Source organism: Oreochromis niloticus, linkage group LG11, assembly GCF_001858045.2.
Source record: "Oreochromis niloticus isolate F11D_XX linkage group LG11, O_niloticus_UMD_NMBU, whole genome shotgun sequence".
Classification (NCBI taxonomy): Eukaryota; Metazoa; Chordata; class Actinopteri; order Cichliformes; family Cichlidae; genus Oreochromis; species Oreochromis niloticus.
Window position 1 is genome coordinate 32,033,027 of NC_031976.2, and position 24,279 is coordinate 32,057,305.

A 24,279-nucleotide genomic window follows, 5' to 3' on the forward strand; every position below is an offset into this window, starting at 1 on the left:
AGGTGCTCTATTGGACTGAGATCTGGAGATTATGGAGGCCATTTGAGTAGAGTGACCTTACTGTCATGTTCATGATGATCTGAGCCTTGTGACATGGCACATTATCCTGTTAGAAGCATCCACCAGAAGTATAGAGGAACACTGTCGAAAAGGATGAACGTCATCAGCAACAAAACTCAGATGCTGTGGTGCAATGTTGGTTCTGAGAAACCCAAAATACCCCCCACACCATGACACCATCATTACGTAGGTTGGATCCATGCTTTCATGTTGCTTATTTCAAATTCTGAACCTACTATCCAAATGGCATGACTCAGACCAGGCAGCGTCTTTCCGATGCGATAGAATACTGAACCCACAGTTCCTCTTTAAAACTAGCTTAAAATATTTAGTTTATGAAGTAAAGCCAAAAAATCCTACTGTTGTTGGGCTAGGTTTGCTGTGAAAGTGACAGAAACACTATATGAAGTTAAAACTATAAATATGACATAACTAGATCAGTTTTGTCATATCTACGTCTTGTCCATTTTTTTAAATCAACTTGCACAACCTGTTTTTTATATATTGTTAATCCACATGTTATTTACTGGAGCAGCAAAGCAAACGTAGGTGTTTTTCACTGGGTGACATATATGGATACATCCAAAGTAACACCTGGCCTAAACACGCAGTACCACGTTTACAGCATGTGCTCAGTCAAGGCACTTTTACTGAAAGCACTGCATCCCCATATCATCCTCACAGGTGTCACACTCCATCTCTCCTCTCCATCTCCTCCCTGTTCACCTAATGAACTCAGTCTATCTCTTCTCTCCCCGCTGTGGCAGGTGTCCAGCCCAACTGATGCCTCTCCGAAGACAACGAGGCCTGATAGCAGGGAAACAGGAGTGAGCCGGCTGCATAAGAAGGACTTATTATGATGATGAAATGTCCTACAAGGCCCCAAACACCCTCTTAAAGAAATCTCTCCCACTGATAAGGGGAGTTTCAGCCTCACCCCGGAGCTCTGTGGAGGAAGAGGAGAAAGTGTGTGTGTGTGGTGGCGCGTCCTAACCTGATTGGATCGGCGGCTCAGAGGGGGCGCACGTTACAAAATCAAATGGCCGTCAAGCCGCTGTCATGCATAATTAATTGGACCTTCTACTCCCAACTACACAAAAATCCATGGTCATTCGATTAGGGGGTTTTGGAGGACTCTCTGAAGTGCATCGCTGTCTGAGCTGCTTCCCAGCTCACCTCTCTATCAGTGAGGATTGTGTCAGCCTGCACATGTTCAGCCAGGTAAATTTTAAACTTTCAAGCCCCTAATACATTGTTAGGCTGTTTGTTGTAAGGACCAGCTTATTACACAGCTCGGCAATTGAAACATTTGCTGATAGTCATTAAAATTTGTAGATGCAGAAAACCTGCAGTTCTCAGCAGGTAAAGTTGGGGGAAAAGCCGCGCTCTGTGCTGAAGGCTCGTTTTGTAGCGCAAGCTAACCCTGTATTCAAATCTTCCATTTTTCTTTTTACTTTTAGTATCTAGTCTTCTGAAGTTGCCTTTACATACTGGGTTTTATTTTATTTATTGCTTGTTTCTGTACAGTTATGGTTACTTTTGCCATTCAATGAACTTGTATTTTGTATCTAATTAATTTGCCAGAAAGGACGGAATGCATTCATGAACACAATTATAAATGAGTTTGACTGATAATTTCATATTATTGCTATTTGTTTCATCATTACTGAGAATTTAACATAACAAGCCCTAGTTCCATGCATCACACTCCTTCCATCATAGTGTAATCTTAAGATCACACACTTTAACTCTGAGTCTCTTGCAGTTTGTGCAAAGGATTCTGGGTCAGAAAAAAACATGCTGTAAAATGTGACCAGATGGAGCATTCCCCTGTATGAAACATTACAATTTCAGATTCACTGGAAGCAAACAGGAAGCAGTGTTAACAGGACAAATGTACTCTGTAAATGTATCATTATGATTAAGTTGCTGAATCAGGATTGGATTGCCAAACTGTGTAAGATTATTGGTGCCGCCATTAATGACCATCAGCATCTGTATGAAAAGAGAGCGTTCTCAAAGGCAGAGACCACCACCGTGGACCCAGACTGTGAATGCAACAGTATATCAGCTGATCTACTGTCACATTCATCATCACAAAGGCTTTGCATTAGAAAGGTAGCTGGTTAAAGACCCCCTAATATTTTCATTCTCACATGCACCCCTGTTGGGATAACATTTAGGAAAGTTCAGGCAAGTATGTGTGAAAAAGATTCAAGTGTTTGTACTTGTTTGCAGTTGCTCTATAATGATTACATTTCCCACTTCAAGCAGAGATAGGGAGCCCAATAGATTTTATTTTCAGCAGAATCAGTGTTAGCTTTGAGATATCTACTGACCTTTTAAGTTGGAGAGGTTTGTAATGGCCAAGCACCTTACCCTGAGTTTTGATTGTTGCTCATTCCTCTCTGTCTTGTACTGTCTTTACCTCATGTTTTAATCTGACCCCCTTTTCTAGTTTTGACCATTTGCTTTTTGCTGTGAAGAATTTTTCACACCCGTTCAAAAACAGAAATCACACACTGATTAAGTGTGGGAACGAAATTGCAAAGTATAAGGTGGGACATAAATATGCAAATAGAAGAACAATCAGAACTGACTTCCTGCAGACATCGAGCTTAGGACATCGTTGAAGGACATCTCAAATCTTAAAATGCATCTGGAGAACACAGTGATGAGAAGAGCTATAATCAAGGATGCATCCTCTGTGGAAGTGTGGAAAAGAGACGAGACACACAGCTGTAAAAGGCCAGCACAAAACCTGGCCAGAAAAGGCTTTCAGAGACAAAACCTTTATATTGTTAATTTTTTTTTACTCATTTATGATTGAAATGTTCAGTGAAACTCTCTACCCTTCAACTTTTCTTATCTGTATATTCTGTTATATTATGCTACACTGTAAATTTAATTAAAAATAGATTTAAATATATAAGCATCTCTGACATCTGAGGTCATATAATACATTGGTATACTGATATTTTACTGAAATCACTTTAAAATGACAGCTTCAAAGCACAAGGGCGTCTCATTTTGCTGCCTCCTTGTGTCTCTTCCTCACCTCCTCCTGCTCCCATATCTCTGATGGATGGAATAAGAGTGAGGAAAGAAGGAAAGGAAGAAAGGAACTGCAAAAGCATAATCTGGGCAACGAGAAGAGGGGTATACAATATCTGTGTGTGAATGCCGCCCCCTGCTGGACATCAGTGGAACTACATCAACTACACACTAGAGAAAGTACACCACAGCAGGCAAATTAAACTGCAGTAAGATTTTTATTCAAAAAAAGCATATATTCAGGAATTAAAGATGCATATACTTACATGTGTAAATAGATATTTAAAATACACAAAGTGGGAAAACAATGTGCTTCAGTAGCTGCAATGTCTATATGCACACTGTGTGCATACATGAAAATGTCTTTGAGGATGTGTTTTCCATGGTTTCTTAAGGACACGTTTCCCTATTATTTTAGGGAAATTCCTTTCTTTGTTTTTCCTTTTTATTTCTAGGTCACATCCATTATTAAAAAAAAAATAATGAAATAAAATATTCACAAGCATAACCATATCACAGCTCAAAATGGAAGACAACTCCCTTTAGCGTCCCTTGCCATCGCCAAGGCTTAATGAATTCACAAGCGATGAAACTAAAACAAAAACTTTCACTGCTGAAGCTTTTACTCCATTAACACAGCACTGACATGACTTTACCAAAGGTTCCATTACTGCAGCAACACACTGCAACTGCTCTTACACTTCATTCATTGGCTGAGGGTAGGAGGCCAGGCGGGCTCTTCGGTCAAGGAGTATTTGACCATATGGGATTGGGTGAAGATGCGTTTGGGTTATTTATGGGGTGGGGGGGGTTCCTGTAGCAGGAAGAGGAGTTATTTTTAGAAGCAAGGGGGTCTACCTAGTTGTCTGGGTGGGGTCGTCCCTCGGGGATCAGTGAGGTGAAGAAGGTGCTGATGAAGGACCACGCGACTGTAATGAAGCTCGGCTCTCGAAGGCCAGCAGCAGCCGCCGCCCGGCCCTGATCCTCTGCTCTTCCACCTCCATCCTCGCCACTGTCATCGTCCTCCATTCCTTCGTCCATCAGTCGTTCCTTAGCCACAAACAAACAGAGACAAGAAAGATTAAAGACGTTCTCTTTTGGACATATTCTGGACTGACTGCTTTAAACTCCACCTTAAAATGACAATAAGAGCGTTTATATTTTGAAAGCTCTTCCTGTGAGGTGGGAGGACATTTGTTGCATAAAGCGCTGCAAGTTTATGTTTACTTGACACATCATCATGTACACAAATGAAACACTAAAAACCAAATACAAACTAGTCACTTGGAGGAGTGACGAAACGTTTCTCCCACTGAAAACGCTACGTCCAGATGAACAGAATCAACTTTTGGACAAACACAAAGGAGTAAAGCTTATAGATGAAGTCAGTGTTAAGAAACAGAGAATAAAAGCAGTCTAAAATGCCAAGTTCCTTAAATCATTTTCCCTTTGCAAACAACCCTACAGCAGAAAACCTTCCAGCTTTCATTTCTGTTTTTATCAGCACATCTCTCTGCTGTACTCTCAGGTTAAGACTCAAAGAACTGAAATAATCTGAAAAGTTGCCCATTAAAAAACAATTGTCTTTATTTCTTCCAACAAAAAAAGGCCTTGTTAAAATACATCTGAACTCTCGGTTTTATGTTAGAGACTAAACTGCTACATGCTTAAACAAAAGACATTCATTTGGCCAGACACCAAGATACAGGGAGTGCAGAATTATTAGGCAAGTTGTATTTTTGAGGAATAATTTTATTATTGAACAACAACCATGTTCTCATTGAACCCAAAAAACTCATTAATATCAAAGCTGAATGTTTTTGGAAGTAGTTTTTAGTTTGTTTTTAGTTTTAGCTATTTTAGGGGGATATCTGTGTGTGCAGGTGACTATTACTGTGCATAATTATTAGGCAACTTAACAAAAAACAAATATATACCCATTTCAATTATTTATTTTTACCAGTGAAACCAATATAACATCTCCACATTCACAAATATACATTTCTGACATTCAAAAACAAAACAAAAACAAATCAGCGACCAATATAGCCACCTTTCTGTGCAAGGACACTCAAAAGCCTGCCATCCATGGATTCTGTCAGTGTTTTGATCTGTTCACCATCAACATTGCGTGCAGCAGCAACCACAGCCTCCCAGACACTGTTCAGAGAGGTGTACTGTTTTCCCTCCTTGTAAATCTCACATTTGATGACGGACCACAGGTTCTCAATGGGGTTCAGATCAGGTGAACAAGGAGGCCATGTCATTAGTTTTTCTTCTTTTATACCCTTTCTTGCCAGCCACGCTGTGGAGTACTTGGACGCGTGTGATGGAGCATTGTCCTGCATGAAAATCATGTTTTTCTTGAAGGATGCAGACTTCTTCCTGTACCACTGCTTGAAGAAGGTGTCTTCCAGAAACTGGCAGTAGGACTGGGAGTTGAGCTTGACTCCATCCTCAACCCGAAAAGGCCCCACAAGCTCATCTTTGATGATACCAGCCCAAACCAGTACTCCACCTCCACCTTGCTGGCGTCTGAGTGGGACTGGAGCTCTCTGCCCTTTACCAATCCAGCCACGGGCCCATCCATCTGGCCCATCAAGACTCACTCTCATTTCATCAGTCCATAAAACCTTAGAAAAATCAGTCTTGAGATATTTCTTGGCCCAGTCTTGACGTTTCAGCTTGTGTGTCTTGTTCAGTGGTGGTCGTCTTTCAGCCTTTCTTACCTTGGCCATGTCTCTGAGTATTGCACACCTTGTGCTTTTGGGCACTCCAGTGATGTTGCAGCTCTGAAATATGGCCAAACTGGTGGCAAGTGGCATCTTGGCAGCTGCATGCTTGACTTTTCTCAGTTCATGGGCAGTTATTTTGCGCCTTGGTTTTTCCACACGCTTCTTGCGACCCTGTTGACTATTTTGAATGAAACGCTTGATTGTTCGATGATCACGCTTCAGAAGCTTTGCAATTTTAAGACTGCTGCATCCCTCTGCAAGATATCTCACTATTTTTGACTTTTCTGAGCCTGTCAAGTCCTTCTTTTGACCCATTTTGCCAAAGGAAAGGAAGTTGCCTAATAATTATGCACACCTGATATAGGGTGTTGATGTCATTAGACCACACCCCTTCTCATTACAGAGATGCACATCACCTAATATGCTTAATTGGTAGTGGGCTTTCGAGCCTATACAGCTTGGAGTAAGACAACATGCATGAAGAGGATGATGTGGACAAAATAATCATTTGCCTAATAATTCTGCACTCCCTGTATTTATAGTATCTAGTGACATCTACAGTCTTGTTTTGAGTTGTCACATTATCAGCAGTCTGAAATTCTTTTCAATTTTTTTAACAAAGGATTTTTCTGTTTGCTGGTGAAGGATCTGGAAGGATTTGCAGGTAAAGGATCATCCTAGGATTGCTGTTGATCAGCTGTAAAAGCTTATTTCTATAACTTAATACCAAAAATGATGATTTTCACATTGTATGTATCCACTTCAGACATCAAGGTAGCAAAGAAATGCACAGAGATCAGTAGGCCAAGACAAGAAACTCAAACTACAGTGCAAAGCATTCTGCATAGTCTCTAGAAAAATCATATTGCAAGTAGGGCAAGTGCTGATTTTTGGCACATCATCATTGACTTCCAAAGATGGGACATGGTCCAGAGTTTACTTGGTGTGATGCAGCCAAACTTCATCAGGTCATCTGTCAGTCTGAGAAATTTTAGTTGATGTTTGTCTTTGAAAACAACAAGCCAGAAAAGTAAGGCAGAAAAACAGCGACAGACAGTGCCCAGCTCACCATTTCCTGTATGTCCTGGTGTCTCTCTGCTTCCTCCTGTGGAACTCTTCCTCCTCCTCTGAGGTTCTGCTGCTCTGGCCTGAAGGGAAACCAGCCAGCCTGGTGCCTGAAACATAAACACACACTTTAATTTAAAGCAGTTTTTAACAGATATATCCAGAAGTGCTTTCTGAACTCACAAAGCACCATCCGAGTCTTTTTAAAAATCTGCCAGAGAAGAGAAGTGGGAAGTCAACACATTTTTAAATGACTGACTGAAATGATTGGTTAAAATAAAGTTGCAGTAAAAACACATTCAGTACACTGTCATGAACACAGATGTGAAAATGTCAAAATCAGAAGTACAAATTATACGTTTTTTGCTTTTACAACTTCTGCAGAATTAACTCACAAGTAGACAAGCAACATGGCTCCAACCACCATGACGAAGCGGCTAAAAGAAGAGTAGAAGTAGACGATGCTGAGCAGGACGGCCACGCGAGACAATGTGTAAAGCCAGTCCAGCCAATCGCGGTTCATCTCGTCGTCGTTTAGGACGGCCCCGCCCTGAGCGTTCATCTGGATGGGGTTGGGCGGCTGGTTCTCTGGCAAGGCGTTGGGGGCCGCGTTAGGTCCCAGTGGTGGCTGCACAGCGTTGGGTTGGGCAGGCTGATGGGGTGAGGGGGTGGGGGAGGAGGGAGGGGAGGTGCTGGGAGGCTGCGAGGCAGCTACTGCTGCTTGACTATGAAAATGGAGATACAAAGAAGGAGAACAGGGAGAGAGAATGGAAACAAAATAGACAAACAAATCAGCACGCAAAGTAATCATAGTAAATAAATTCAATGTAGTCTAACAAATATGTCACTGGGCAAACTGTCACTGGCATTATGATTGCAGGACAGTTTTTGCACTTACTACTGCATGTAGTAGTGACGAGCGTACATCTGTTGCCACCACAGCATCTGCATTGGCATGTACATGGGGTGGGGGGGCATGTTGGCAGGTAGGCCCCCATGAAGGGGAACCTGAGCAGCATCAGGCCTGTGGAGGGAGGAGGGCGTCACAAAGCTGGACAACTGACACACATCCATAAACCGATGCTCCATCTTCAGGTTACTTCCATTAGCTTCTCAGATCCACAGACCTGCTTTCAACCTGATTATTTTATATTTTAGCACAAATTAATATTTTCTATAATTTAAAGAGACATAGATTCGGTAACGGGGTAAATGCTCAGATGTGACTCTCTCAGTGTACTATAGCTTAACAATGGGTTGAACTTTTCCCCATTAATAACAGATAGCAGACTTCATAGTTCTTTGCTCTGTAAACCTGCTAACCTGTCTTTTTATTGTTTATTAAATATCAAAAAAAAAAGAAAATTCAAAGACTTATGTCAGCTAACAGGTAACACAGACAGTTTGGCTTAAGCCTTTATTACCCAGGTATCATGCCGGCCGCCTGGACACCTTTTGGACTTCTTTACTAAAATCAAAAAATAATTATCGTCTTTCAGGAACCATTTGAATTTTCTCTCTTCTGTGTGTGTTCAGACAGCAGTACCTTGTGAATGCTTTGTGCTACCCTGATACATGGCATTTAAAAAGTGCTTGTAAAATTGCCCCCCTCCGGTATAGTGATACCATAATCACCCACAAATGCTCATTTAGAGCTAAAAAAGCCCAGTCTCGTGTCTTGGTGTTGTTTGCTTACCACTGAGGGACACCAGCGGTGCTCTGAGGATATTGGGTGAAGCCTCCGCGGTATCTCAGCCCATCAAAACTCGCTGGATCAGAAGAGGAGGAGGATGAAGAGGCTGACTGACTTTCCTGATTTGGTGTGGTGGCAGGAGAGATGGAGCCAGCACTCTCTGAACTCTGTGTGAACACCAATAACAAACCAATAATTAAATCAAACACACACAGAAAAGATCACGTTCGCCCTGAGAGAAGATGAGAGCAGCACGGAGGCTGCAGCCTAATCAAACAGCTTTCATAGTTATTACAGGAAATCACAGAAACACATCCAGTTAAAGATGATTGCAACTTAATCAGAATAAGTCTAACTGTTTTAATTATGACAGGTCAGTTTAATAAAATGTTTTTTAAAACATTTGCTTACCAGAGTTTTTAAAACTGGAAAAATTCATTAAAAACACAAATAAATTGTGTTAGTAAGTGTTGATCTACTCACGCTGGAATCAGAAGCAGTCGTGCTGGAGGGACTCCGAGGCATAGGCGAGCCGGGGGGACTGTGAGAGGTACATACGAGATGCATCATGTGGTATTCATCCTGCTGTGGGTCGACAAGGCCAGGGAGCGATCCAGATGTGTGGGAGGAAGAAAAAGAAGGTGGTGGAGAAGGCGCCAGCAGATCACAGAGACAAAGCAAGAAAGAGAGAGAAAGAAAGCATTAGAGTGGAAATGGCCAGACATTTTCAGACAATGCTCATCCTTTGTTAGTGACACACATCACATAGGCTATTGTTTCCCACGCTGCCTGTTTCACTTCCCCCACAGATGGACATGTCCACGAGCAACAGCTAAGCTACTACTGAGGATGTGAACAACTGACTACACATGCCTCCTGCACAGCCATCAGTCCCTCACACAATTTGTAGCTACTTAAATACCAACAGTTAAAAAATTGCTTACACATAATTTCCCTAGGGATTAATAAAGTATGCTGATTCTGACTTAATGCGCTACAACTACTCTATTGTAACTGTGTGAGACAGCTCACTCACAAACAGCACTAATAAATTAGTTTCAGTGTTTTGTTTTCTGAAGCAAAGTACTTCTAGAAGCAAGGCAGACATCTCGAAACACCTCAGGGGATGTATTTGGCAATTATATCAAAGAATTATCTAAACCACCTTTGTTTCAACACATTTAAATTCAAGAATCTTTGAGAGCATTGTTAAGCGCTTCTTAAATGTCTCTGAAGAAGGAAAACAAAGATCTGTTTATCTCAGTCTTCATCTTTTGTTTCACATTTGGTTCAAACAAAGGCTACAAGTGGGACTGCAACGATACTAGACCACATTCATTTCAATGCTTAAGTAACATTATTTTGAAGATTTAGATTGATATAAAATATAAATAAAACTGTATCAGTTAAATTGTGTTAATATTTAAAAATATAAAAGTTTTTTTTTCTTCCTTCTTCTTTGCAGGCCAGTAAAGCTCACTCACAGGCCACTGACCTGCGTCTGCTATGTTGGACACTGAATTATAATAAACATTAATTATTAACATCTACACTATCAGGACATTGTTTTCTGCAGCAGGAAACATTTCTTTGAAGCACAGGTCAAGCCTGAGCTGAGAATGTTGATATGCTCGTTTTTCTTCATTGCTGACACCACATACTCCTTTAAAGGCTTAAAGACACACACACCTACTCACTAGCACAAAAACAAGCACAAACCAAATCTACCTCTTTGCTTTTTGCTTACGGTTTCATAAAATAAAAAAGCCTATTTTATTTTATGAACTGGCTCCGTTGCATGCATAACTTCTTTCACTTGACATTACTGTACTTGAGATTAGTTATCTTTGAATTTAAGAAAATGTTTTGGTTTTTTAGGCAGATATTTTATGTATGTTGTAGGTAATTGAATATTTTTATTGCTCATTAATAAGACAAACGTATTTCTTACCTGGTTACTCAATGGATTAATAGAATAGTCAATTACTAAAGTAACTGACAGCTGTGGCACTAATTACAAGCCAGTGCACTCAACGAGAGTAAAGACACATCACGATTACGAACTTTGGAACAACTTTTGAAAATTTAAATTCAAACTCTGAACACACACGAGGTCAGACAAGAAAGGTAAGTTATTTCATTAAAGGCAATGCAGTGAACTTTATTTTATGCTTTGTTTTGTTGATCTTTATGCATTTATAACTGTAAAACTGTAAAACAAGGCTAAAATAGTTCGACTGAGCATAAGTGTGCTGTGTGCTACCTGGCTTGAAATTTAAAGAAATCTATATGATCCTTTATAGGATGAATCCAGATCGAATATTTGCCCACCAAAAAATTCCCAGGAATTTAACATCCCCTCCCAAAAAACTCATCGATATGTGGCTCTCACCTTTCTAAGCACATCTCTGAGCTGCAGGTGGTCTTGAAGGAGCATTCCTGAATACACCAGCCGTTGGTCTTTGGACAGCTGAAACACAAACATCACACGGTGAGACAAAGAAGTGAGATATATAATAGGCATTCAGGTCACTGTCTGACACAATCACACCAGTCTCCTCTATATAGTGTAACCTGATGCGGGTGTCTTTGCAGGATGATAAAACTGCTGGGCTTCTTCTTGAGACACCAAGCAGAGCTTAAACTGAGCGTCTGAGCAAACACAGCCCTCACAGCTAAACTTAAACCCAAACATCCACAAACATGTTTTTATGGAAACACTGCCAGCTACTGCTCTGTCACAACCAGCTCCCTTTAACCTTCAGAGCTAACTCGGTGCAGCAACATCAACATGTTTTTGTTTCCAGTTGAGAAAGGCTTTTGGTGGCTGATAGCTCAAAGTATGAGACATTAAACCTGTCATGTTTGTAAAGTGATTAGGTGCCTTGGGGTTAAATGAGAGTGCTGGGCTGGATTAGATTTCAAAGCCTACTGAAAGCCTGTGATGTGTACAATCAAATATTCAGTTCTTCAAAAGACTTTCGCTGCTCCTTATCCATTTTATGAGAGAAACTTGACCATGATGGAATAAAGACAATTCAAAGGCCATTGCCTCATTTTCACTGAAGAATCAAAGCAAAGTTGTCTTTGAATCACTGTGTTTTCACTTTTGCAGGACAATCACATCAGTGGTCAAATGAAAATGTCTGCATGGGAGTAGTATTACATATTGGTGCATTAGGATCATCTGTAATACTAGAAAAGTACTCCAGTCTTAAAGTGGGGCACACCTCTGGGTGAAACACGAGTCTACAAATATAACCCCATTTTAGCACAGTGCTTGCTGCTGTGCTCTTTAGCCTGCTGAAATATGAATACCTCCAAGAAAACTTCATGCCCGTCTTTAATTTACAGTAATTTTATTTTTTTTAATCTATGTAGTCTTTTAATAAACTGGACAGTAATTTACTTATTCTGATCCAAAGGACTGAAATTTTAGATGAAAAAACTGACAGTGTTTAGTCACCCAATGAACTACCAACACCCACCCCCCTACACACACACACACACACACACACACACACACACACACACACACACACACACACACACACACACACAAAACCCCCCACAGAAAATCTGATTATTCTGTATCAAACATATGAGGTTGGGCTCAGCAATCACTTGGATTTAATGAAGAATTTATCTGTCAACAATTAATAAATTAAGTAAGATGATCTCAAAAACAAAAGTTTTGCTCTTTGTACTAACTTTTTCTATAAATCTCTTATTTTTGTTGTGTTTATATATCATGCACATCCCTTTCCTTTACAGAGTTGCATTTTTGTTTCTGCCTAAAAGTGAAAATCACTGGTGCTGTAGTTCAGCTTTAAACAACAGAACAGAAACAATCTTTGGTCACCAAGGTCTATCTAGAGGAAGTTAAAGTTGTACCAAGATTTGAACCACTGGACCTGTGGAAAGATTCTATTATGCATTTTGCAAGCTGCTAGGCACCAGCAGCCCAGGCCTTTCTTCCTGTTGGACAACATGGTGTACATCACATCATTTACAATTTTTTTTTACTTGGTTTTTTTTTTAAATCTGTAAACTGATGATAAATGCCTTTAATAAATGTCAAGCAGCCTACAAAAAACCCAAAACGAATTACTGTTTCAAATTATATATATTATGATTATTAATAAAAATAATCATGATTCTGGTTTCTTTCATAATCAATCACCCCTAATGTGAACCGGAGATGTAACATGCTGAAATCACCCAGCTACTAACAGTATTATCAGGTTCATAAGACTGAGATACTGCAATAAGTTGCAAGATTGTTCAGAACACACTAAACGTATGTTTGGAGGACAGGGAGCTGGAATAAGTCCCAGAAGTGGTTTGGAAAGTTTTTGAAAGAACTTTTGAGTAAATTTTTTTCTTTGTTAATTAATTACATTAGAACTACTCTACAGCTGACTTTGTTTCAAGTTCATGACAGCCACTGTGCTCCCTGTAGAGTGAAACCATAAAGATTTCACAGCTACTTTTATCCCCTATGATGTTTATCAAGTAACCCCACTTGGACAAAAAGCTACTCACCGGCTTGCTGGGGTACACACTCGAGATGTGACTTTTTAGCTTCTCCACAGTCCAGTTAAGGAAACAGTTAATGGTCTGGTCTTCATACTTCTGGTTGGGGGCCTTAATGACCAAGGTTACAGGACTATCAACTGGCCCAGAGTCCATGGCTCATATTACTAGAAACGTGGGCCCTGAGGAACCTTCACTGACACAACTCAGGACTGTCCTGAGGAGTAAGCTACCTCAAATTCTCTCCATTCTGGTACTTGTATAACACCAAAAACAGTCACTGCTACAGGTAAGGGGCTGGTGGGTCCCCTTTTACAATATCTGCTTCATTTCTAGATATTTTATGAGTGGGAATTCTTCTGGTAGCAGGTTCGTGGACTTCTGTTAAAAAAAAAAAACACAGAGAGAGAAGCATTTTTAGATTATACATTATCCTAAAACATTTTGTTTTTATTTATACAAAGAACTTTTCTAATAAATATTTCATTTTTTGAAATGTAAATTTTAAGCACACATGCAACATGGAAATCTGTGTGGTCACCCTTCAGGTAAACCTCAAAGAAGTATTACTGGGATAACTACTGCAGCTGTCCCTGTCCATGTCTGTCCAGAGTTAAATCCCTCCCCAAGTGTGCGAAACCCCCCCCCCCCCCCTTAAAATACAGGATCAATAAACTAACTTACAAGCTATAAATGATTAATAAAGATAAACTCCAGCTTAGCCATTCAGGGTTACTAGGCTGGAGCTTATCCAAAAGTGTCAAGGGGTGTAGACCCTTGGCAGGTCACCAGTCTATAATTGTTCATTTGCCCTATCTGTCTGACACTCTGCCCCAAACTTACTGCAACTGAGGAAACTGATCAACAAAAAGCTCACTTTTGCATACTGTAATAAGAAATGCACCGGCGCACTGCAACGACAATTCACAGCTGGCTCACAGTGCAATGCAATGCATCTACAAAATGTAGCGCACGTATGCAAAGCGAAAATAACCGCAGGTAGGGCGGAGGGGTCGTGAGTTTCGGTTAAACTTCCTGATACCTGCCATGCTGGCTCATCTTCACAGTGAACAATTAACGCAACTTTAACTATAAATCACACCGAGTCGGGTTAAACCTAACGGTTTAGAGTTAAGTGAGCTATTAACGCTGCTTATCTGTACAATCCTCAGCCGAACACACTAACACACATAGCAAACTAGCCTCACTGGGCCGTTTTGTCAGAACACCGGGCAACTCGGCTTTTATTTTGACCCTTGGTTGTGAAGCCAGGGTAACGCAATTAGCTTCTTGGCTAATGCTAGCGTCGCTGTGGTTTGCTAATAATTCGGTGGGACTAGCTAGCCTCTCCCACATTGACAGCACATTTAAAGGTCTAACGATAATAAATGAGAACACGTTACCTCAGAGGGCTTTCTGTTCGTACCCGTTTACACTCCAGTCAGTCAGTCAGTCAGCGTCGACTGCCCGTCCCAGCTCGGCTCGCCTGCCTTGTTGTTGTAATGTCGGGTGTGAGAGCGGAAACACGTCATTCTCTTTGCAACAGCTGATCAAAAAAACAAAGAACAAAACCAAAACCAAAACCTTGCACCGCAGTAATAAATAAGCATTAAAGTTATTATAGTTTCGTATTTTTGATTTCACTTTGAAATTTAGAATTGCAAAGCTATAGTTCTAGTTTAGTATAGTGGTTTTAATCTATTAGTTTATAGTCTTATGATATAAAGGTGTTTTAGAAGTTGACCATATATATACAAACATTGTAATTTCAAAGCAGACAACAGTAACATCGCAGACTCAATAAATATAACAACCAATATTTCTTTATATGTTCCCAGTCATTTTATTAGGCATGCCTTTTCAATAAGTCATTAATGCAAGTATCTAATGACAATGATTCAATACATTTAGGCACATAGATGTGGTCAAGACGAACTCAAGTTCAAACCTAACGTCAAAATGGAAAAGCAAGTTGATTTAACTGACTTTGATGATTGCATGGTTGTTGGTGCTGATCTGGATTTTCCACACAACCACAAAAGAGAAAATAGCCAGTGAGCAGCAGTTCCCTGGGTGAAAAAAAAAAAAAAAAAAAAAAGCCCTGTTGATGCCAGAGCGCACCAGATGCCACTCTTGTCAACTTAGAACTGGACACTGAGGATAAAATCTGCACCAATCACCAAAATTGGACATGTAGAGACTGGACATACATTGTTTGGTCTGATGAGTGTCCCTGCTCTGGAACTCTGTAATCAGTAAAAATACTACATAATCATCCAGCAAAGAATGAGTCAATCAGGGTTGGAGCTTTATTTTTTTTCTTCAGCAATGTCTTTTAATTCCCCAAACATAAATATGAATTATGACTTCATTCCCCCAGTCAGCAGCTTTTGGCTTTATATGTAGCCATGTTATTTCAAAGTGGAGTGCAATAAACTCTAGAAGGAGCCTAGTTGAAATTATTTATATCTATAGAAAATCTAGATGGCAGCATACTTGAGTGTGCATACAATTCACAACACTGGTGCTGCACATCACTGATGATGTGATGCAATATCTTAATTTATTCACCACATTTAGTACTCAGTCTGGTAAATTTTAACCAAATGTAGTTCCTCTGTGACATGATGTTCTAACACAGTATAGTTTTGTATTGCTTTACCATTTGGTTACTAAAAGTGGAAAAACATGTAATACAATTAATCTTTAAGAAAAGTGTATTTGTTTTATTTGTAAGATTTTCAGTTTTTCCACGCCTACTTCAAATGAACCTCTTAAACAAAGGACTGATAGTTGGAATGGCACTCCACCACTAGAGGGCAGTGTAAGTTGCCTAACAGGCAAACTACATTTGGAGAAAATGTTATGCTTTTGTCCAACCACACAGCCAGACTAAGTCTCAGCGCTGAAGTATTTTCCTCCTCAAGTGCCGCAAAACTGATGAGTTTTTCTTTCTCAAACTATTCGCAGAGATTGTAGAAATTATTGCTTTAGTATTTTTTATATCCCACATTCTACAATAATAATGCTATTAGTTGCCTTTATTTTTATCTGTGTTTCATAATTACTGCACACCCGGAATAATTTCCACTGAATAAATCTTTGCATGTACTAGAATAAAATCCAGAAATGTTTTCAGCCATATTTCCTGCTTTTTACAATGTGTGATATTGCTTTTAAAGTGCTGACATAAATTTACATCTGTGCACCCAATTTGCAGTAGGCCATATAGAAAAGTAAAAATGCCTTAGCAGTTCAACAACTCTTATTTTCTAACAAATAATGTGATAAGCATGCTTCATTAAATTACACAGGAATAGTTATGGGTATGTACAAATTTCCTGGGTGCTTTGTGTGTTTATCCCAGGAAGACTTGCTGCATGGAAACTACTGATTACTGTTTCAGCTTGCGCAGAACCTCCTTTGTCAGCTGTTTACTGTATCGGTTGATCTTCCAGTGTCCCGGCCTCCATCCCAGCAGAAAACGATGAAAGTCTGTCCAAGCAAATGCAAACATCTCCCTCCACTCTTTCTCAAGGGCATGAAAGTCTATGTCTTTTTTTAACGATAGCTTTAGTTCTGAAAAATAGTAGTCCAGCAGTCCGGGTACCCTCTTTTCACACTCCCTCTCGTCCATACAACTTCCTAGAAAATATACAACATCTTTCATCCCGCAGCCCCCGCCCACATACTGAAAGTCCACAGCTGCCACATCCTTCCCACTCTGGGAAAAACAGAAATTAGCTAATTTGGCATCTCCATGAACGATGGTCTTGAAACGGCACTCATTGAGTATCCTGTCAATGTCGCCTGCTGCTGCTTTGAGCTCAGCGTCATCCATGGCTTCCAACTCGTCTGGCCGGGTTTCCAGGTGCCAGTAGGTACCGACAGGCCACAGACCCTCCGGTGCCACACCCAGGAAGAGAGCGTGGAAGTGAGCAAGCCAGCTCAGGCAAGCCTTTATCTCCCTGTCTTTAACGCTCGTCCTAAAAAGAATAAAATATATATTTTTAACCACCATAAATTATGTTTGCTTCATTATGTGGCACGTCTTTAAGGATATACCTATCCAGGCTAATAAAGGCTCTAATCTGAACTGCTCCCTTTCAGAACTACTTTGAAAGTGCTCAGACACACATCAAACGACCCCTGGAAGAGCTTCTGCCTCTTTCAGCAGTGAATTTGGAAATGAGGGACCTGAAACTGAACAGTGTTTAAGTTACATTAAACAGAAATAAAATAAAAAATAACTAAACAACAAAAAAAGCACTTTCAGAACTAAAATTACAAATGAATATTACAATAGGATGCCCTTAGAAAGTTAAATTATCTCCTCCCTCACCTAAAACACAATTTATGAACATTTTTGATATCTACAAGAGAATGGAGTGTTTACTGCATTAATGCCAAGCCATAGTTTATATGCAGGCCTCCTGTTTTACTGCACGCTCTCAGAGCGGTGGCAGAAAAATGGAAAAACATAACACAGCGCTTTTTAACTTCAAATGAAATAAAAGCTGGGCAATAAGGAGGCATGCAAGTACAAATACTTTATTACTGCTCTGAAGTGGAATTTTCAGGTATCTGTACTTCACTTGAGTATTTATTTTTCTAATGATGTTTAACCTTTACTCTCTACATTTCAGCACTGAAATATGTCCTTTTTTGCTCCTTACACTTTCAAAACAGGTTCATTACTTTAGGTTTAAGACATCTGTAGGGACTCATTGTCACTGTTTACCTTTGCAACAGCAACCGATTGTAGAAACGAAAGAAATAATAACACATAAAATACAATCCTGTTGGTGAAGCCATCACCAGTGCTCATTTTCAGGTAATTTCAATTGCAAAGTTTCAGCTAAACCAACAGCAGTTAAAACATAAACTGTTACACAGTGTGTCTGCTAGCTAAAGGTACAGCTGGTGTATTTCTAAAGGAAGAGAAAAGAATTTGAGATAACTTCACTCAGAGATGGAGAAAGATGAAACAAAGGAAGATGATAAACAGAAATGCTTACATGTAATGTCCTCCTCCGTTCTTAGAGGTTTTTGGATAGATATTAGAGTGATACATTGGTTGGTGAATTCTAGTTTTGTGAAACAACCTAAAAATAATATTTACCAACTCTGTATTTGTCAAAGTTTGCATAAAAATACTAGACAGTTTCGTGCTGATTGGGAAAGGTTTGCTTGTCTGGTTAGGTTTGCAGTACTGTGGTTTAGTCTACAGTAATATATTGCATTGTTGCAGGGTAGCTGTGGTTTTCATGGTCAGTGGAATCAGACATCAGCGCCAATTTAAGCTGATTCACTCATCAAATTCCACGTTTATACCAGCTTTAAACTGTCTATGGGTGGGAAATCAGCCATGACTGCTTAGGAATACATATATACTATATAAACATACACAAATATACACAAGCCATGGAGATGACTTATATGGACTTTTATGGATTTTATGTCACAGGCTTTTTGAAGCTTTTCTCAGAGTTTCTAAGCTTATACCTCCTCTGATCGTAACCGGCCACGTCCAGATCCTCCAGCACGATCAGCATCTCATCGCCATAGGAACAGGCAGCTAGGCAGGCAGGGATGCGACAGCTCTGATTGGTGGAATAGTTTTGGTACCAATGTGTCTCCACCTGGTAGGATTTCACTTTACGTGTGTGGGATCGATCTGTGTTCCAACCCCCGGGATGCTCGGCTTCCTCTGGAAACTTGACGTGTTTTACAACCACGGAGGGCCGGTCACAGCCCTCCAGGTGCAGCCGGACTATCTCCCCATAACCACTCCACAGGGTCTGGATCTTAGCACCGACTCGCAGAGATGAAGCATCACATGCCTGCAGGATGAGGTCCTGGTACTCCTGTTTCATTTCCACAGCTACGGCTGAATGAAAGAGGAGCGTTAGCAACACTTGAAAAGCGTCCTTGTATGTGCAGGTCTGTGTTGAAGTGTCGCACTCACCTGATTCTTAAAGGTTTTTGCAGCAGGACACCAAAGGCTTCGTTACACCCACACGATTCACTGAACACTGAATAAGTTTAATATCGATTTTCTCTCAAATGTGTCAGGACACCGACACGGTTTAAATCGTCCTACGGTTCAGGAAGTATTCGGCATTTAAGGAAACCGGCGCGAAAAGTGTGCAACACTGCCACCTACTGGACTGGAGTGTACAAACAGAGTTTAATAAAAAATGATGTCATTGCGCATGGACAATGAAATTGGATGCAATCTTAGCAACCCAGAGAAGCCATACGTCTCTGATTGCATAAAGTAGTTCTTATTTTAGGTTTGTGAGCAGTCCAGATTTCAAGTACTCTAATGTAACATCAAATATTAAATTTCTGATTATATAAATAAGATAAATAAACTTTATAACAGCATAATGTCATCTCTTTTCTCTCAGCAATGTGTGAGTGTAGTCTTAATAAAATTTAATAAAGACTGAGATTAGCAACACATTAATCAATACAATTTAATTTAAATAATATTAAATGCTTGCTATATACAGCTGGTAAAAAAAAACGTATTGAAGACATTAGTAACTTTCTAAGTAAATACATTTGTAAAGGTGTTTTTGACATGAAATTCTCACCAGATGTCAGTTACAACTGATCCACACATGCAAAGAAATCAAACCACAGATGTCTATAAATTAAATTATGTGTAATAATGTGAAATGACACATGGAAAAAGTATTGAAGACACTGAAATTTTACAACAACTGTGAAATTTATTTAATATTTTGTACAGAAGCCATTGTTGATGATAACAGCTTAAAGATGCCTCCTGTTTGACGAAACTAGTCGCATGCCTTGCCCAATCATGATTTTGTCCCATTCTTCCACACAAACAGTATTTAAATCCTGAAGGTTCAGTGGGCCCCTTACATGAACTCTTAGCTTTAGTTCTTTCCATAGATTTTTAATTGGATTCAGGGCAGGTGATTGTCTGGGCCTTGCTAGCAGCTTGATTTTTTTCTCTGAACACAATTGAGAGTTTCCTTGTCTGTGTGTCCGGGATCATTGTCGATTACCCTTATTTTATCTCCATAATCTTTAGATGGCGGCAGATTTTTATTTTTATTTTTTTAAAGTCAAGAATGTCTCACTACTACTACCTCCAAACTTCACTGGTGTTTCTGGGGTGAGTGCCTCTCGACCACCAAACATGGTGTATATTATGGGATCCAAAGAGTTCAGTTCCGGTCTCATCTGATCAGGGTATATTCTCCCAGTATTTCACAGGCTTGTCTAAATGTTGTCCAGGAACCTTTAAACATGCTTCAACATGCTTTTTTTCAGCAATGGAGTCTTGTGTGGTGATCATGCAGAAGGGCCATGGCGGTTGAGAGCAGACATTCTTCTGTAACCAATGTCAATAGTATTTTTTGCAACAATATGGTTGCACAGGTCTTGTGAGCACTCATTGGTTTTACCCATAATGTCTTTAGTGTGACACCTTGGTAATGAGACACCTTTTTATAGGGCATCAGCTGCAACTGAACCAGCTGATTTCAGATTTCAGCTGATGTCATGACTTTCCCTGCCTTTTTGCACCTCCCTTTCTTCACGTATTCAACACTTTTTCCCCTGTTTTATTTCTCATTATTACACATAACAGAATTTGTGGACATCTATTATATGGTTTCTTTGCCTTTAAGCATTGCATAGATTGTTACCAACATCTGGTGAGGATTTCATGTCAAAAGCACATTTAGAAATAAATGTATTTAAAATTAACTTAGAAATTTATGACATGTTCAATACATATTTACCCGCTGCAAATACAAATCACACCCACTTTGAATTGGTGAAATAGAGTACTCAGACAAAATAAGAAGAAAAGATGCATAAAAAGAGCAGAATTGTTTTCAGGAACAATGGCTGGGCATTTGGATAGTTTCAGTAGGCCAGAGCAAAATAACTGTTCTTCCTAAACAGGGCACGTAACTTAAACAATGACCTAGTTTTGGAGACTGGTAAACATTTTCCAAACATATTGGCCTGTAATGTTTCAAAGTAATTTAGATTCATAATTTATTACCATTTTACTGTATGTAAATGATCTGTGGTGCTAGATAAATGGCCAAAAAGCATGCATGCTGAGATCCGTGCAGGGGGAATTATTTCTCTAGATATTTTCATCACAAACTGGAGATGTTGTTGCTTTGCAGCCAGTTTTTAACAGCAGGAACTATTTTTAAAAATGAATCAATAAGACCTGCAACCAAAGAAGAATTTTGTCTTTAGCCCATGTGCACATAGCCAAAGATGCATGACAGCTTCATTTTTGGCTTTGTCGGGTTCATTTTATGAGAGAGAAGACAAATATGCTCAAATTCTCAGTTTTTAAAATTTATTATCAAACAGTTTTACATGGCGTCATGGACTTCCACCTCTACACATGGCTAAAAGAGACAAAGGCTCCCACACCGAGGCAGTAAACACTTTTATTGTGTGTGGTAAAAACAGAATGTTAACATGATTGGTCAGAAGTTGGATGAAATCTTTAGGTCCAATATCCGGCTCACGTTTCATCTCCTGCACCTTTTGGACATCTCCATAATAAAGAGATGACACTTCTCACATCACCATGGCAACCATCCAAGGTTGGTGTCTGCCCTGTAGAGTTAGAGAAAGGGAAGGAGTTGGGGAGAGAGAAAACTTCCAAACACCAGAATTTATAGACATGTTTTGGTCTTGCAGAGTCAGCCTTTAAGTTTTGTACCTTCTGGTGCCACCACTAGTCCAGGCAGACCATCCTCATCAAATTCCTCAGTGAAGGGGCTTTGCCCTGTTCATATCTGTTAGTGTTTGAGTGTAACAGTCTAAATCTAAAACTATTCTGCAATACACATCCAAATACAAATGTTGAGGTTATTGTATAATATCAAATAATGGGGGTACATAAGTATGAGTATATGAGCCTTAAAGATAAAAAAAATAAATTGTAACAGCTTTACGAACTAAACAATTGTCTTATTTTTAGAATACAATCATTCTGTCAGTCGGTTAGTATTCTGAAAGAATTTCTTTTGGTTAAAATGAACACAAAAAGGTCCCTGCAGAGGCAGAGAACAATTATAACAGTATTAAGACTGAGGGTACGTATGGAAATTGACTATGATGTGTGAAAATGGGCATTGGTTAAGTGGTTATACTAACCAATTATCCTAACTAGATACGTGAAGACCACACCTGCTGACATTATGAGGTCACCGGACTATGACAGGGTGAACACAGAGAAACTAACCCAGAGAAATAACAACACACATTCTCATTTTCCAGCTGTGGATAACTGAGAATCACAAATTAACCAAACATAAATGTCTTTGAGAGGAAATCCACAGAAGCACAGTCTGTGGCCTTTCTAAGTGAACGCCACATAGAAAAGCCACAGCTGGGCAGCAGATTCAAATTCAGAACTTCTTTAGTTTATATTTCCAGTAGTTTGTCCAAAGTGCTATTTGTATACAGGCATAGCTCACTTGCAATATGAAGTGGAGGCTTAAGGGTGAAATTTTACAGTGGAAGAGCTTCCCAGGGTTTGCATTTGTAATCCTTGTCTGCGTGTGTTTTGCATACAATGTACAAAATGTATTCGCATGAACACTGAGTCTACACAAAGAAAATTAACCACAAAACCTCCTCACTGTGTAACCCTCTTACTGTAAATAAGTGCAACAAACAAAACAAAAGATTCTGGGTTACTTTCTATAACATCATACAATACACTGTAACACTTCACTTCATATATCAAATGTTATAATGCATTATAAAATTACTTAATACATACATATAAATACATCTAAAATAAAAAAATAAATACACAGATACATACAAAGAGTTAAACTCTTTTTCTCCAGTTGATCTTTCTGAGTTAACTTCAATAATTAATTCCTCCAAACCATCAACGTGTCTTTTAGACCCCATTCCTACAAAACTGCTCAAAGAAGTCCTGCCATTAATTAATTCTTCAATCTTAAATATGATCAACCTATCTCTAATAATCGGCTATGTACCACAGGCCTTCAAGGTGGCTGTAGTTAAACCTTTACTTAAAAAGCCATCTCTAGACCCAGCAGTCTTAGCTAATTATAGGCCAGTCTCCAACCTTCCTTTCATATCAAACATCCTTGAAAGAGTAGTTGTCAAACAGCTAACAGATCATCTGCAGAGGAATGGCTTATTTGAAGAGTTTCAGTCAGGTTTCAGAGCTCAGCACAGCACAGAAACAGCTTTAGTGAAGGTTACAAATGATCTTCTTATGGCCTCTGACAGTGGACTCATCTCTGTGCTTGTCCTGCTAGACCTCAGTGCTGCGTTCGATACTGTTGACCATAATATCCTATTAGAGCAATTAGAACATGCTGTAGGTATTACAGGTACTGCACTGCAGTGGTTTGTATCATATCTATCTAATAGACTCCAATTTGTGCATGTAAATGGAGAGTCCTCTTCACACACTAACGTCAATTATGGAGTTCCACAGGATTCAGTGCTAGGACCAATTCTGTTTACATTATACATGCTTCCCTTAGGCAGCATCATTAGAAGACATAGCATAAATTTTCACTGCTATGCAGATGACACGCAGCTCTATCTATCCATGAAGCCAGGTAACACACACCAATTAGTTAAACTGCAGGAATGTCTTAAAGACATAAAGACCTGGATGGCCGCTAACTTTCTGCTTCTTAATTCAGATCAAACTGAGGTTATTGTACTCGGCCCTGAAAATCTTAGAAATATGGTATCTAACCAGATTCTTACTCTGGATGGCATTACCTTGGCCTCCAGTAACACTGTGAGAAACCTTGGAGTCATTTTTGACCAGGACATGTCCTTCAGCGCACATATTAAACAAATATGTAAGACTTCTTTCTTCCATTTGCGCAACATCTCTAAAATTAGAAATATCCTGTCTCAGAGTGATGCTGAAAAACTAGTTCATGCATTTATTACTTCCAGGCTGGACTACTGTAATTCATTATTATCAGGATGTCCTAAAAACTCGCTGAAAAGTCTTCAGCTGATCCAAAATGCTGCAGCAAGAGTACTGACAGGGACTAGAAAGAGAGAGCATATTTCTCCTGTTTTGGCTTCCCTTCATTGGCTTCCTGTTAA

General features: G+C 39.6%; 2 protein-coding genes across 3 annotated transcripts; both read right to left on the reverse strand.

The window, feature by feature from the left end:
- Positions 1-3,313: 3,313 nt before the first annotated feature.
- herpud2 (HERPUD family member 2) lies at positions 3,314-14,681 on the reverse strand. Of its 2 annotated transcripts, XM_005455131.4 has the most exons (9): positions 14,547-14,681; positions 13,153-13,524; positions 11,000-11,077; positions 9,091-9,192; positions 8,611-8,774; positions 7,813-7,938; positions 7,310-7,639; positions 6,919-7,024; positions 3,314-4,164 (listed from the first exon to the last, which is right to left on the reverse strand). In XM_005455131.4, exons 2-9 carry the CDS (start codon positions 13,297-13,299, stop codon positions 3,973-3,975), a joined length of 1,245 nt encoding a protein of 414 aa, XP_005455188.1. In that variant the 5' UTR covers positions 13,300-13,524; positions 14,547-14,681; the 3' UTR covers positions 3,314-3,972. The 2 variants fall into 2 exon arrangements, with proteins under 2 accessions (XP_005455188.1, XP_019220565.1); XM_019365020.2 differs by lacking the exon at positions 7,813-7,938.
- Positions 14,682-15,856: 1,175 nt separating this feature from the next.
- On the reverse strand, positions 15,857-19,298 carry pkdc (protein kinase-like domain containing). Its single transcript, XM_005455130.4, has 3 exons — positions 19,112-19,298; positions 18,649-19,033; positions 15,857-17,129 (listed from the first exon to the last, which is right to left on the reverse strand). The coding sequence occupies exons 2-3, from the start codon at positions 19,017-19,019 to the stop codon at positions 16,538-16,540; spliced, it is 963 nt and encodes a 320-aa protein (XP_005455187.1). The 5' UTR covers positions 19,020-19,033; positions 19,112-19,298; the 3' UTR covers positions 15,857-16,537.
- Positions 19,299-24,279: the final 4,981 nt, after the last annotated feature.